Here is a 14029-nt window from a genome sequence, read left to right as displayed (position 1 = left end):
TAGGTACAGTATGAAACAAGTAGGTAGGTGCAGTATGAAGCAAGTAGGTAGGTTAGGTGGGGTATGAAACAAGTAGATTAGGTATGGTATGAAACAGGTAGGTGCGGTATGAAACAAGTAGGTAGATTAGGTACGGTATGGAACAAGTAGGTTAGATGCAGTATGAAACAAGTAGGTTAGATGCAGTATGAAACAAGTAGGTAGGTTAGATGCGGTATGAAACAAGTAGGTAGGTTAGGTGCGATATGAAACAAGTAGGTTAGGTGCGGTATGAAACAAGTAGGTAGGTTAGATGTGGTATGAAACAAGTAGGTAGGTTAGATGCGGTATGAAACAAGTAGGTAGGTTAGATGCGGTATGAAACAAGTAGGTAGGTTAGGTGCAGTATGAAACAAGTAGGTACGGTATGAAACAAGTAGTTAGGTTAGGTATGAAACAAGTAGGTTAGATGCAGTATGAAACAAGTAGGTAGGTTAGATGCGGTATGAAACAAGTAGGTAGGTTAGGTGCGATATGAAATAAGTAGGTTAGGTGCGGTATGAAACAAGTAGGTAGGTTAGATGCGGTATGAAACAAGTAGGTAGGTTAGATGCGGTATGAAACAAGTAGGTAGGTTAGGTGCAGTATGAAACAAGTAGTTAGGTTAGGTATGAAACAAGTAGTTAGATGCAGTATGAAACAAGTAGGTTAGATGCAGTATGAAACAAGTAGGTAGGTTAGATGCGGTATGAAACAAGTAGGTAGGTTAGGTGGGGTATGAAACAAGTAGGTAGGTTAGATGCGGTATGAAACAAGTAGTTAGCTTAGGTACAGTATGAAACAAGTAGGTAGGTGCAGTATGAAGCAAGTAGGTAGGTTAGGTGGGGTATGAAACAAGTAGGTAGGTTAGGTACAGTATGAAACAAGTAGGTAGGTGCGGTATGAAAAAGGTAAGTAGGTTAGGTGCGGTATGAAACAAGTAGGTAGATTAGGTACGGTATGAAACAAGTAGGTTAGGTGCGGTATGAAACAAGTAGGTTAGGTGCGGTATGAAACAAGTAGGTTAGGTGCGGTATGAAACAAGTAGGTAGGTTAGGTGCGGTATGAATCAAGTAGATTAGGTACATATGAAACAAGTAGGTTAGGTGCGGTATGAAACAAGTAGGTAGGTTAGGATCGGTATGAACAAATAGATTAGGTGCGGTATGAAACAAGTAGGTTAGATGCGGTGTGAAACAAGTAGGTAGGTTAGATGCAGTATGAAACAAGTAGGTACGGTATGAAACAAGTGGTTAGGTGCAGTATGAAACAAGTAGGTAGGTTAGGTGCGGTATGAAACAAGTAGATTAGGTACGTATGAAACAAGTAGGTTAGTTGCGGTATGAAACAAGTAGGTAGGTTAGGTTCGGTATGAAACAAGTAGGTAGGTTAGATGTGGTATGAAACAAGTAGGTAGGTTAGGTGCGGTATGAAACAAGTAGGTAGGTTAGGTGCAGTATGAAACAAGTAGGTAGGTTAGGTGCAGTATGAAACAAGTAGGTAGGTTAAGTATGAAACAAGTAGGAAGGTTAGGTGCGGTATGAAACAAGTAGGTAGGTTAGGTGCGGTCACAGACATGCCCAGCCGCATTACAAAGAAGACAGACTCCGAGACCCTGACTACTGCTGCCCACATAAACAAGTGGAGATACTAAATATCATGAATGCCCTCACACTTAGCAACACCAAGGCCAGACTAACCATAAAAATAGGGCCATAATCACAACAGCATAATGATGCCCAGCTGGCCACACAGTCAGCCATAAATGTACTTTTATGTACTGAGAGAAACATTGGGCTGACAGTGTAGGGGGTGTACACTCCCACATGGCACTGGCCACACCCACACAGTACTGGCCACACCCACACAGCACTGGCCACACCCCCTATGTTTCTCACAATAGGCCCTTAATCCGGCCCTGGTGACACCTAAAGTCTCCTGAAGAAAGGATGTAAACAAGCATGGTCCAGGCAGGACAAGCCACCAATGTGCTGACGGGCTTTATGCAAGCCTCACGCATGTACCCTGTACATCATATCAACATACATTGTTATAATCTATTACTTAGGAGCAGTAAGATCTCCTCAGTATAACACTTGCAGGTGGAAAAAAAATCCTTTTGAGCCTACCAGGCCTTGTGTATAGCGAACGCTGTCCTGGTCTCTCGCCCTTCTTGGCGACTGATGTTCTTGGCAGCTTCCTCCACCTCCCGATAGGTGGCGTAATCCTTCAGGGACCACTCGTGGACTGCAATCTCTGCATACTGTAGAACCCCTACCTGCCCAAAGGAATGAGATAGCGGATGAGCTCGGCTAGAGAGACGCAGAATGTAGCTTTCTATCCCATGTCTTATCCAATGACCCCCACTTCCAATGCCTAGGTCATCAACTCTCTCACCAACACAGAGCTCTCCATCCCCTCTGCCCCACAGTGAGCGATGCCCATTGCAACTGACACTGGTGGCAGACCCAACAGGCGGAACACTCATACAATATCACATATCCAAAAACCCTGCTCCAGGCACATATTTGGTGTTTAATTGCCGATGACTTGTCATGTTCACAGATGTGTGTGGTTTATTTATGCTTTGTCCTCCTAATGGAAATTTGCAACGATCAGCGTCCGCTGCTATGTGTAGAGACTGGAAGGCCGGAGGGAAACCACACAGGATGAGACGACCTCCGGGGAATAGGAATGACACATTTAGTGTTCATGTGCTAAAGAGGATCTTTTACGTCTTTTCCTTATCACTGGTTTAAACAATTTGTCTGTTACCATCGATATTAAACTAATGGTAATATAATATACAGCATATTAATAGAAGAACCATGTCATATATCAGTAAATAGGATATATTTATTCTAGTCCTGTAGGTTGCAGTGTAGCGAGCTCCGAGTTCAGGCACCTCCGTTATATATTATATAACTGACCTGGATCTGGTTAGGTCCGATAAAAAATTTGCTGAGAATGTTGCTGAGGAAATTCTGGACTTCATACCAGGGGTAGATGCTGTTTGACCCGTCCAGCAGGATGACAATGTCAAGGTACGTGGAGCACCCTAGAAAAGAAAGATCCCAAAATACAGTCCCTGCAAACTGAACCCCCAAGCCCAGCAGAGCAAAAGGGCTTGAATGATGCAAAAAAACTGAATCATACTGGACCCCAACCACAAAGATCCTGCAGATCAACCACACAGATCAAACTGGATCCAAATCGCACAGATCCTGTAGATCATACTGAACCCAACCACAAAGATCCTGCAGATAAACTACACAGATCTTGCAGATCAAACTGGATCCCAATCGCACAGATCCTGCAGATCAAACTGGACCCCAATCACACAGATCCTGCATATCAAATTGGACCCCAATCGCAAAGATCCTGCAGATCAAACTGGTCCATAATCACACAGATCCTGCAGATCAAACTGGACCCCAACCACAAAGATCCTGCAGATCAACCACACAGATCTTGCAGATCAAACTGGACCCCGGTCACACAGATCCTGCAGATCAAACTGGACCTCAATCACACAGATCCTGCAGATCAAACTGGACCTCATTCACACAGATCCTGAAGATCAAACTAAACCCCAAATCACACAGATCCTGCAGATCAAACTGGAACCCAGTCACACAGATCCTGCAGATAAAACTGGACCTCAATCACACAGATCATGCAGATCAAACTGGACCCCAATGACACAGATCCTGCAGATCAAACTGGACCCCAATCACAAAGATCCTGCAGATCAAACTGGATCCTAATCACAAAGATCCTGCAGATCAAACTGGACCCCGGTCACACAGATCCTGCAGATCAAACTGGACCCTAAATCCCACAGTTACTGCCGATCAAACTGGATCCCAATCAACCAGATCCTGCAGATCAAACTGGATCCCAATAAACCAGATCCTGCCGATCAAACTGGATCCCAATCAACCAGATAAAACTGGACCCAAATCTCACAGATCCTGCAGATCAAACTGGACCCCAATCAACCAGATCCTGCCAATCAAACTGGATCCCAATCAACCAGATCCTGCCGATCAAACTGGACCCAATCTCACAGATCCTGCCGATCAAACTGAATCCCAATCAACCAGATCCTGCAGATCAAACTGGACCCAAATCTCACAGATCCTGCAGATCAAACTGGATCCCAATCAACCAGATCAAACTGGATCCCAATCAACCAGATCCTGCAGATCAAACTGGATCCCAATCAACCAGATCCTGCCGATCAAACTGGATCCCAATCAACCAGATCAAACTGGATCCCAATCAACCAGATCAAACTGGATCCCAATCAACCAGATCCTGCCAATCAAACTGGATCCCAATCAACCAGATCCTGCAGATCAAACTGGATCCCAATCAACCAGATCCTGCAGATCAAACTGGATCCCAATCAACCAGATCCTGCAAATCAAACTGGATCCCAATCAACCAGATCTTGCAGATCAAACTGGACCCAAATCTCACAGTTCCTACAGATCAAACTGAACCCCAATCAACCAGATCCTGCAGATCAAACTAGATCCCAATCAACCAGATAAAACTGGACCCAAATCTCACAGTTCATGCTGATCAAACTGAATCCCAATCAACCAGATCCTGCAGATCAAACTGGATCCCAATCAACCAGATCCTGCAGATCAAACTGGACCCAAATCTCACAGATCCTGCAGATCAAACTGGACCCCAATCAACCAGATCCTGCCAATCAAACTGGATCCCAATCAACCAGATCCTGCAGATCAAACTGGATCCCAATCAACCAGATCCTGCAGATCAAACTGGATCCCAATCAACCAGATCCTGCAGATCAAACTGGACTCCAATCAACCAGCGATCAAACTGGATCCCAATCAACCAGATACTGCAGATCAAACTGGATCCCAATCACACAGATCAAACGGATACTCCAAAAATTCTAGAGAAAACAGAACCTTAAACGCTAAAGCTGGGCACACACTGTACAATGTTTTCTCCAGATCGACAAACTCTTGATTATTCCTTTCAAGGAATTGTTGCAGTAGTGATGTGTACACAGGGTATTAGGGAACAGAGTAAGATAGCAGATTGGTCATCAGCGCGTACACACTGCTGGAAAAGGTTTACGATACCATCCCCAGATTTATAGTATATTATGAACTTCCTAGAAGATGCGATTATCCGATGTGACTGATTTATCGGAGCTAAAAGGAGATTGTACATGCGTACACCTTATACCATCCTCTGTCACATCCTCAATTACTCCGATGGTCTGATAGATAATTGTACGGTGTGTGTACCCAGTAGTCAGAACACGTATGGCGAGGACTTACTCTGCGCTGTCGGTGCTATGGTCCCGGTAGGCCTGAAGGATCGATCCACGCTGGCGCAGATTCCGGTGCTGTACATGGAGGAACCGCATTCCTGGGACCAGAGTGGTGCGCAGGCCTGAGGACAACAGACACAGGTGTAACTCCTTGGACTGTAAGATCTCACAGGCAGGGTCCTCCGCCCTCTGGGGTCTCACCCTGCACTATCCCTGTTTCTAGCGCTCGCTCTCACGGTCAGCGACTTTCTCTCCGCCCTCCCCAGGGCACTGGGTTACTGAGAGCTGCTGTTAATAATATCTCACTGCATTGATTGTGTGTATAGTTGAAGAATCCCTGTGGCTCCTATACCTGCCTGATAATGTAAACAAATGGCTGAAAAGCAGAGAGGGCAGCTACATAGATAAAACAAGGTATTTTGAGTTGCAGGCGGATGCATACAGAAGGATGTTATCTAATGGTGGAGGACCCCTTTAACCCCTCAGCTTATCACCTTCACTGACGTTGAGGTTGCAGAACAGAATGCCTTGAAAGAGTGCCTATACTTCATATTAAATTGAGATTTATTTTTAATTTTTTAATAAGGGCTGTACGGGCTTCCACTTGCCCGGGTCTTACCTGTTATTGCTCAGATCAGGCCGCAGTCACAAGACGCTTGTTTTGGCTCAGGATGTCAGCAAGACTCAGCGTTCGTTCAGCCGACCACAAAAATGCCCTCTGCCCCCCTCCCAACATCCTGGCATTAACCCCCTAAGCCACCAAAGACAAGGCCCCACAGAGCGCGTTACTCAGGGACTCAGCGCCTGCACTGTGCAGGAAGAACCTGGCATGAACTGTGAAGGGCGACAGCTCGATCCACCAACCGCAGCCCGGACCGCCGCCATAACAGTCATGGAATGATCCCTGGCCTTCAGTGATATCTAGTAAAATAATCCTCCATGCACGTACGGTAACGCTGACGTCTCGGCCTGAGATCCCACTTCGGTTGGGCGGCCGTGCCATGCCTTGACTACTCTTTTGTGCATTACGTGTAAATGGTTATACTGACAGCCATGGAGTTTCCAGCAGTCCCTACTTTTCCCAGGACAATCCCTGGAAATGATTGCCCCTATTTTTCAATATTGACCATAAGCACAATAAAACTAACTATTCTTCATTTGAGAGGCCATTATGACTATTTATTCTTAATTTTATGGGCTTTATAAACTCCTTACGGCCAGCACGGTTGGTATTTCTGCCTCACAGCACTGAGGTTGTGGGTTCGATTCCCAACAAGGTCCTAACTGTGTGGAGTTTGTATATTCTCCCCGTGTTTGAACGGGGTTCCTCCGGGTTCTCCGGTTTCCTCCCACACTCCATAAAATACACGCAAAGAGTGCGAGACGGGCTACTGTTGCCGACATTCGCACCCTTTCTTAGTAAATGCCTTGGAAATACTGGGAGCTATGTAGGGGGTTTGGTTTTGGAATCTCTAGGGGATTTATTAGAGTGAAAATTCACCGTAACCTTTTATGGGTATATTTGGGGTCACCACACGTGTACCTCTACCAGGTGGTGCCCACAGCCGACCTGAGGCCTGGGTGCTACGCTGTGGTCGTGACTGAAGGATTTGGAAGCAGACGCGATACGCGGCTGAGCTAGCAGGAAGGTTGTTCCCCCAAGAGAGTTAATACTTTTATATAGAAGTCTTTCTGAAGGTTCCTGGTACAAAGATCACTCACCACAAAGCCACCCCGGGCATCCTGGGAGAGCTCCATCCCAATGTGCATGTTATCCATTTCCTTGGAGACGTTCTTGAACGCAAGTTCACCTTCGATGGAGACCAAATAGGACAAATAGAAATATGGGAAAGGAGAAAAAAAAAAGCAGATTACAAGGGGACCGATCCCATAGGGACCCCCGTCCGTCCTATTACAGGAGGCTGTGCAGCTTGCTATTGGCTATATAAATTATTAATCATCAAATATTTGAACTCTTTTGTAAACCATATGGTAATTAGCGCATAGCGCAGCCGCATAACGCCGAAAAAAAGCATTTTTTTAGCCAAAGCAAAACCCCCCAAAAATGTCAGACATTAAGAACAAACATTTTTATGAATCACTCACAGAAACAAATGGTTCCTCATATATTGGGGCAGCGCAGCTGGCGCAGTGGTTAGCACTACTGCCGCACAGCACTTAGGTTTTGGGTTTGATTCCAGCCAAGGCCTATCTGTGCAGTTTATATGTGCTTGCATGGGTTTTTTCTGGTAGCTTAATTGGATTCTGACTGAGCAGTTCCGGCGGTCGTTCGGAGTAAGTTTAGGCCTATTCAGATGGCCAATGGCCTCACTGTTAATCAGGTCCTACGTGATCGGGCACGGGCATCGTATCCGAGATGCACCTGCATCCCGTTGGTTACCGCCAGGAGCTGCAGAACTAATGTGGACACAGAGAGGCAATTTCAGTGGGCATTTCCAGGTGGTAAGAGGGGAGTGACTAGCCAGACGCGGATGTGTCGCGGTCAGCGACTCCGTTGCGATGATACGGGCGGCCATATTCAGATATATAATCTGCACCTTCATAGGGGTGGTGCAACCTCTGATGGTGACGAATGTGTGACCAACAGTGCGTCTTAATACGCCCAGCGGAGGATTAGCGCCACGGCCCGTGGGCGTCTCTGTATGATACCATTGGCTGCAGCATTCGCATACAGACCCAGTCTCGCTGCGGCAAAACACGCAGAAGCAGCTCGTACCTCCCTGATTCTCATGTCTGAAAAAAATTCTAATAATATGGGTCTAAAGTAGTCACTGGGACATTCTTCTGACAATCTACTTTTCATGAGGGATATAGCATATTGAAAATAGAGATTACGCCCATCTCGCCCAGCACTGCTGTAATGCCTTGTGCGGTCCCTTTAACTGTATGTGTTTCTAAGAGTGGCGTGTACATATTCCATGCCACCTAGATAGAGGGGCATGTTCAGAAGCCAGGCCTAAGAGAGATACCTAGGACAGCTATGTTCACCTGGGCTTGTCCCAGAGGCACTAGGGAAATTTGCCCAGGCTGCTAGCTAAGGACTTCGCGGGACTTTCTAGGCGTCAGCCATGCTGTGTTGGCCAGCCATGTTGTGTTGGCCAGCCATGTTGTGGTGGCCAACTGGAGAACCACTCATTGGGTTCATTCTGGGATGTGATAGCAGCTTCAGTGAATTATGGCTGGACAAACACCATCAGAAACCAAAGAAGGTCAAGCAATCTGACCAAGGCTGAAGGTACCATTCAAGCCCACACCACTCGAACTGGGTCCAACATAAAATCAATAATGTTGACCTCAAAGCCCTATTAGTAATGTGTGAGACACCCTCAAGGCCTTAGGAGTCTTTCAGAAGCAGATTTACAGATCATAACATAAAATATGACAAGGGGAGACCGTCCGGCACTTACCCAGGTGGACCTTAGTGCAGGAGGAATTACTTTGGGCTGCAACGGTGCACTTATAAACATCTCCCTGACGGTTACCATTGGATCCGTCCCACGGAGCTCCCACCAGCATCCTGCGTGATAAGGCGGAATAGAACTCAGTGAGGAGTCAGAACAAAAGGCTACCAAGCCCAGCAATGTCACCAGTGGGAGTGGGGTAGCTGGATGAGATTGTTATCATGCATAGATAATTCTAAGTACTGGCATCCAGCACCCACACTCACCAAAGGGATTAATGAACCCTAATCTTTGGTGCGTTCCAATATGAATACATATAGAATCGGTATGTAAGCATAGTATTATCCAGGCACATCCCCTGTTTAGTTGTGAGTGGTCATTGTAGTGGGGCACCTGTGTGGGCTTGTAAAAATTAATGATGGGACGTGGTGCTGATTTTCACCTAAAATATGACAGCATGCCTTGGGCAACCTCTGAATTCCTCTCTGGGGAAGAACCAGGATAACCGTACACCAGGCCGAGTTTTGTCAATTTCAAAATATCCACGTGCCGAGGTGCCACGCCGTGTACAGAAGAGGAGGGTGACATGTTGTAGGTTATACTGCAACGAGGAAACAATTACAGGAGAGAAGAGACACTAGTCTTTCCTCTGACCTCTGGGGGGCTTTGGGGTCCTACTTCTATCTGTATGCAGTTATTAGGATCATTGCTTTCTGCTAACAGGATGATTTTTACATGTCCATAATAAAGGAAATCCTGGTAACATGACCTGCTCGGGGAACCTGAAAGCCTGTTTTTACATCTTCTACCCACCACTTACATCTACACAAGAGGGAAATGGTTGCTACGTATCTCCTGGAATTAATAGCTCTCCAGATAGACGTTTCATGACATCCTATCCAGCCCCTGTCATGTATTACCGGGCGTCCTCCCACCTTACTCTGGCCTTAGCGAGGATGGGGATAGCAGGCGGCTGGGAATCTCATCTCTGAGAGAGGCTGATGAGCAGAACAGCAGCCATGGCTGGAACCCCTCATCTCAGTCATGTACTGTTCTTGCTACATCATTATTCCTTATGTGTACAGAGCCTAGAACCGTACAGTATATCTTGTCACATACATACGGCCATCTGTGCTCAGTGTACTGTATATAAAACAGGGCCTATAACAGAATGCAGAGCTCTGAGGAACTACAACCCCCAGCATGCCCTTCCAGCAAGGAACAATTTGGGGTTCTCAACTATATAGTACATCTACGGGAGCAACAGGGTATATAGAATATACTGTGTACATCACTTTAAAAGGAAGTTATTGCGGGTATGCAAAACTATATCGTCATCACTGTTCTGAAGAGCTTGCAATCCAGAACTAAAAAGGTGCCTATATGCGCTCCAATAAGGATGAGATAAAGACCACCCATTAACCCCTCGCTGCCCATGGGATGTGCAAGCGGATAAGGAGGGTATGATTTCCATCGCAGTGGGAAGTGATGTTATTTGGCAATGCGCATTGGTCACAATTTTCCATCTGGAGAAGAAATCTGGGGGCAGCCCATCCGCCCGGCCGGGGGCAGGTAGAACGCGAGCAGCAGCCGTGAGAGGTGGGTTTTGTTTTTTTCTTGTCTCTACAGGAAATACATTTGGACACGAGAAAGCAGAATATCCCTTACTAAAGATCCAGACATGGCTCTTACATGTGCTCAGTGTGTATATAGGATACTCGAGTATACAGCCCATGGGAGACGATCCCTTCCTACATGCGGGTTTTAGGATGTGACCTTAGAAATGGAGAGCCGATGTTAGACTCATTCACCATCTGGAGACGATTTATTTAATCTATGACGCACTCTTGTAAAGAACAAGTTTATGTTTTCCGTAGAAGAACAAGTGCACAAATTGGGGTATGTCTGCTGCAGACGGACCCCAAAGGGCCACGTGAAGTCCCTGAAGTCATCCCAAGTGGCCCTCTTGACCAGGGATCCTCTCCTCTCAGGTCCCCCTTCCCTAGTGATTCTGATGTCACTAAGTGAGTGCGGCATCTTCTCGCACTCTACAGTCTGCGATCGGATGGTCACCTCACGGGCATGTCTAGCTCAGGCATCTACTCTGTCTCAGAAAGTGGTGTAGTTTTCCCCACAAAGGCCTGGCCTCTTGTCGGACCACAGGCCATTGTTAGCTACCTAGAATATATTTTGCCCACCACTAAACTACAGCAAGATTAACCAGTAGGATTAAACTATCTGGAATTTAGAGGGGTCATGCTCAAATGGGTGAAATCAGGGTCGGGAAGATATTTTTAGCTCAGTAGAAAAATGCAGTGGTCAGTAAGTCTTTTTACACGTGAGTAGAATAGTTATGAGGCCTTTTGGTAGACTACATCCTTGCTCAGCAAAAAAAAAAAAAAAGTTCTGGGGTTTTCTTGGAGGTCATAAGTGAGGACTTGGGAGGAAATTTATGGAGACAGAAGCATGACGTTTGGGGCCTGAAGGCTTGCGTTGAGGTCAGGACAAAATGTTCTGGCAAGAGAAAAGCGTTGCGGGGTCAGGTGGATAAATTCTGGGATTACGGCCAAGCCGTGAGGTCAGAAAGATGGTGGGGCACCTTAGGTGGGCAGGGTCAAAAATTACATAGACCAGCTTTGGATTTACTGATGAAGGAGGTACACAACTCACCATTTCTGACCGTCCGCTTCATGCTGCAGAACCTTATAGCCAAACTGAGCGTGTTCTGGGCCGCGAAAGACCTGCGGCCTCTTTGCGTCAATGTTGAAGGATGTAACAAAACCTGGAACGTAAGAAACCAGATTTTACTAAAAGAAGACAAAAACATTAGGTCAAGGGTGGTTGTTACGTTAAAGATGTCTAAATCACAAAAGAGAGTATCTCACTGCCGCCGAGTGTTTGAATCTCTCTCCTGCTCCGGCCCACCTCGGAATCCATTCATGTTACTATGACAATTCCTGACTCTTCCCAAATCCGTTCCCTCTAATATGAGATCCTCTAGCTCCTGTCCTAAAGTTATTTTAGTACACGGTAGTTGCCGGTCCAGATTTAGGAGGAACCTCCTGCTTTGCTATGTATAATCCACCTCTCTAATATGACCGTTAACACTTGGAGATAATAATATGGGTACAGTCATGGTTATTATATAACTCTATGGTCCTCCCACATTGGAGCCTCACATTTTCCTATACCCGAGCCTGGAAAGTTGAGCTGGGAGGCTGCTGGGACGGGAGGAATTATTGTACCAGTGAGGGGTTAGAAACTAACAAAAAAAAAGGATGTGATAGGTCCCCCCTATAAGGGCTACACCTGCAGAATCAGCCAGTGTACTGGGGGCGCCTGCTTGTGTGTAAAGGGCGTAGGGAGAACCTGCACACACAGAGAGACTCTGTCCCACCGGCAACCAAAATGATTTGAGAAACCCCTCATGCAGCAGACAGAGCACCAATTACCCAGGGTGGGGCTGACGTCTGCTGACCAGCAAATAAGCTTTCACACTCTGCTCACAGAGAAACATAGAACACTAGTGGTAGTGGATTTACACCCCACTAGCTAAGTCTGGGTCACTATTCTCAATTCATTGGCAGCTATGTGCATAACGCACACATATTATGTAGCACCTTACTACACAGACTAACTCACCATTCACATCAGTCCCTACAGCAGTGGAGTTTACAATCTATGGCCTTCATTCAGAGGCGGCCGTACGGTCTACGACCGCACGGCGCCTCGATGTTTGTCCAGTGCGCATGCGCACGAGGGAGCCGGCTCCTTCGTGCGCATGCGTGAGACCCGCTACGACCAACAGCGCTGGTCGTAGCGGGTCTCTTTCCAAAGGGGGCGAGCTGTCGATGTTGATTGACAGCTCGCCCCGTTTGGAAGGCGGGCCGGGGGGGTGGCAGCCCAAACGGAGGCGTTCCCTGGGAACGCCTGCCGTTTGGGGGAGGCCCCACTGACATCACTAGTGATGTCAGCGGAGAGCTTCCGGATCTGACAGAGCCAGAAGCTCTCCGGGGCTTATGACAAGTGAGAGCCTACCCTAGGGTCTCGTCGTAAGCCCCGATGGTCTCTGACCATCGCGACCATCACCCTAGCGGTCGTTAGAGCCTAACGACCGAAACAGAGGCGGGCGGTCAGGATGCAAGCGGCCGCCCAGTTTCTGAGCGACCGCTTGCATCCTCCGACCGCCTCTGAATGAGGCCCTACATTCCCTTTCACATGGGTGGGGTGAGGGGGAACATGCACATTAGGGTTAATTTTTTTGTCAAATGCCAATTAGCCTAGCAGTATGTTTTTAGAGTGTGGGAGGAAACCTGAGCACCAGTAGGAAACTCGTGTACATACTGGGAGAACATACTGGTCTTTATATTTATCTGGTCTTTATACCCTGTGTGGCTTATAGGGAAAATACACCCAGGTCTTATTACGGTTGTAGTTTTCCGTACATGACGTATAGATAGATTTACATTATTGTGCACATAAGGTGGAATGTCTCCAGTGGATCTAGCCTCAGCTTCATTCATACAGTTGCAAACATTTTAAAAAGAATTCCAGGGCTGGTCCCTATTAATGTCCCTCTTTTTCAGTGTTGATCAACTAAATAAAAATCAAAGTTCCTGAGTCTTTAGTGTCACGTTCAGTTCTTACAGTCTGCTCTTCTTTTCTGGGCATTTTACATTAATACATATTGAGGAGTATTGTAAATAAATACAAGTTATTTCACTCCAATCCAGTAAAGATGATGGGACTTGTAGTGCTCAAGGTTAGGGACAGTACCATCCGAGAGCGTGTCAGGCATGGCGTACATACTGTAGATTCACAGGCTCAACATCATCATGTCCCCTAAAACTGTTATTTATTGGTAACTGTGCTAGTGTCCATCCTTAGTAGTTTTTAGCTTGGACACACTCTCAGCAGAGAGTAAGAGCTTGTACTTAGCTACACAGCTTATGTTCAGCAAAGGTGGAGGAGTATTTGGGGGGGGAGGGGGGATTTGGGTAATTATTCTCAACATTTCAAATGGCCAGCCATAGGTGCCAAAATTTGGATTCCAGGGCAGACCCCTCTATATGGGGGCAGGTGGGAGGTAGGTATCCACGCAAGCAAGCATGGGGGGTGTAAAGGTCAGAGACATTGTTATTAAAATTCTTTCTGCTTCTCAAGATAGAAAATTATAGGCTGACATGAGCTCTAAATACATACTGCGAATATATATAAATATATCCCACCCACAGCTCAGGACACCTCGGCTGGGTGGGGATACAAT

The 14029-nt window shown here is 46.5% G+C and overlaps 1 protein-coding gene across 2 annotated transcripts in view; it reads right to left on the bottom strand.

Moving 5' to 3' along the window:
* The window catches only part of ITGA10 (integrin subunit alpha 10), a 37127-nt gene that overhangs the window by 20677 nt on the left and 2421 nt on the right, over nt 1-14029 (bottom strand). For both annotated transcript variants that reach the window (XM_088467561.1, XM_088467562.1), the window contains exons 2-7: nt 11434-11545; nt 8770-8879; nt 7064-7152; nt 5349-5463; nt 2949-3076; nt 2148-2296 (exon numbers count right to left, since the gene is read on the bottom strand). In XM_088467561.1, the coding sequence (XP_088323687.1) occupies nt 2148-2296; nt 2949-3076; nt 5349-5463; nt 7064-7152; nt 8770-8879; nt 11434-11545 (703 nt within the window). The remainder of the gene's footprint in view (nt 1-2147; nt 2297-2948; nt 3077-5348; nt 5464-7063; nt 7153-8769; nt 8880-11433; nt 11546-14029) is intronic.

The sequence above is a fragment of the Taudactylus pleione genome, unplaced genomic scaffold (genome assembly GCF_031769625.1).
Source record: "Taudactylus pleione unplaced genomic scaffold, aTauple2 ptg000073l, whole genome shotgun sequence".
Classification (NCBI taxonomy): Eukaryota; Metazoa; Chordata; class Amphibia; order Anura; family Myobatrachidae; genus Taudactylus; species Taudactylus pleione.
Note: the sequence above shows the minus strand (reverse complement) of the source record. Positions and strands in the feature narration are given on the sequence as shown.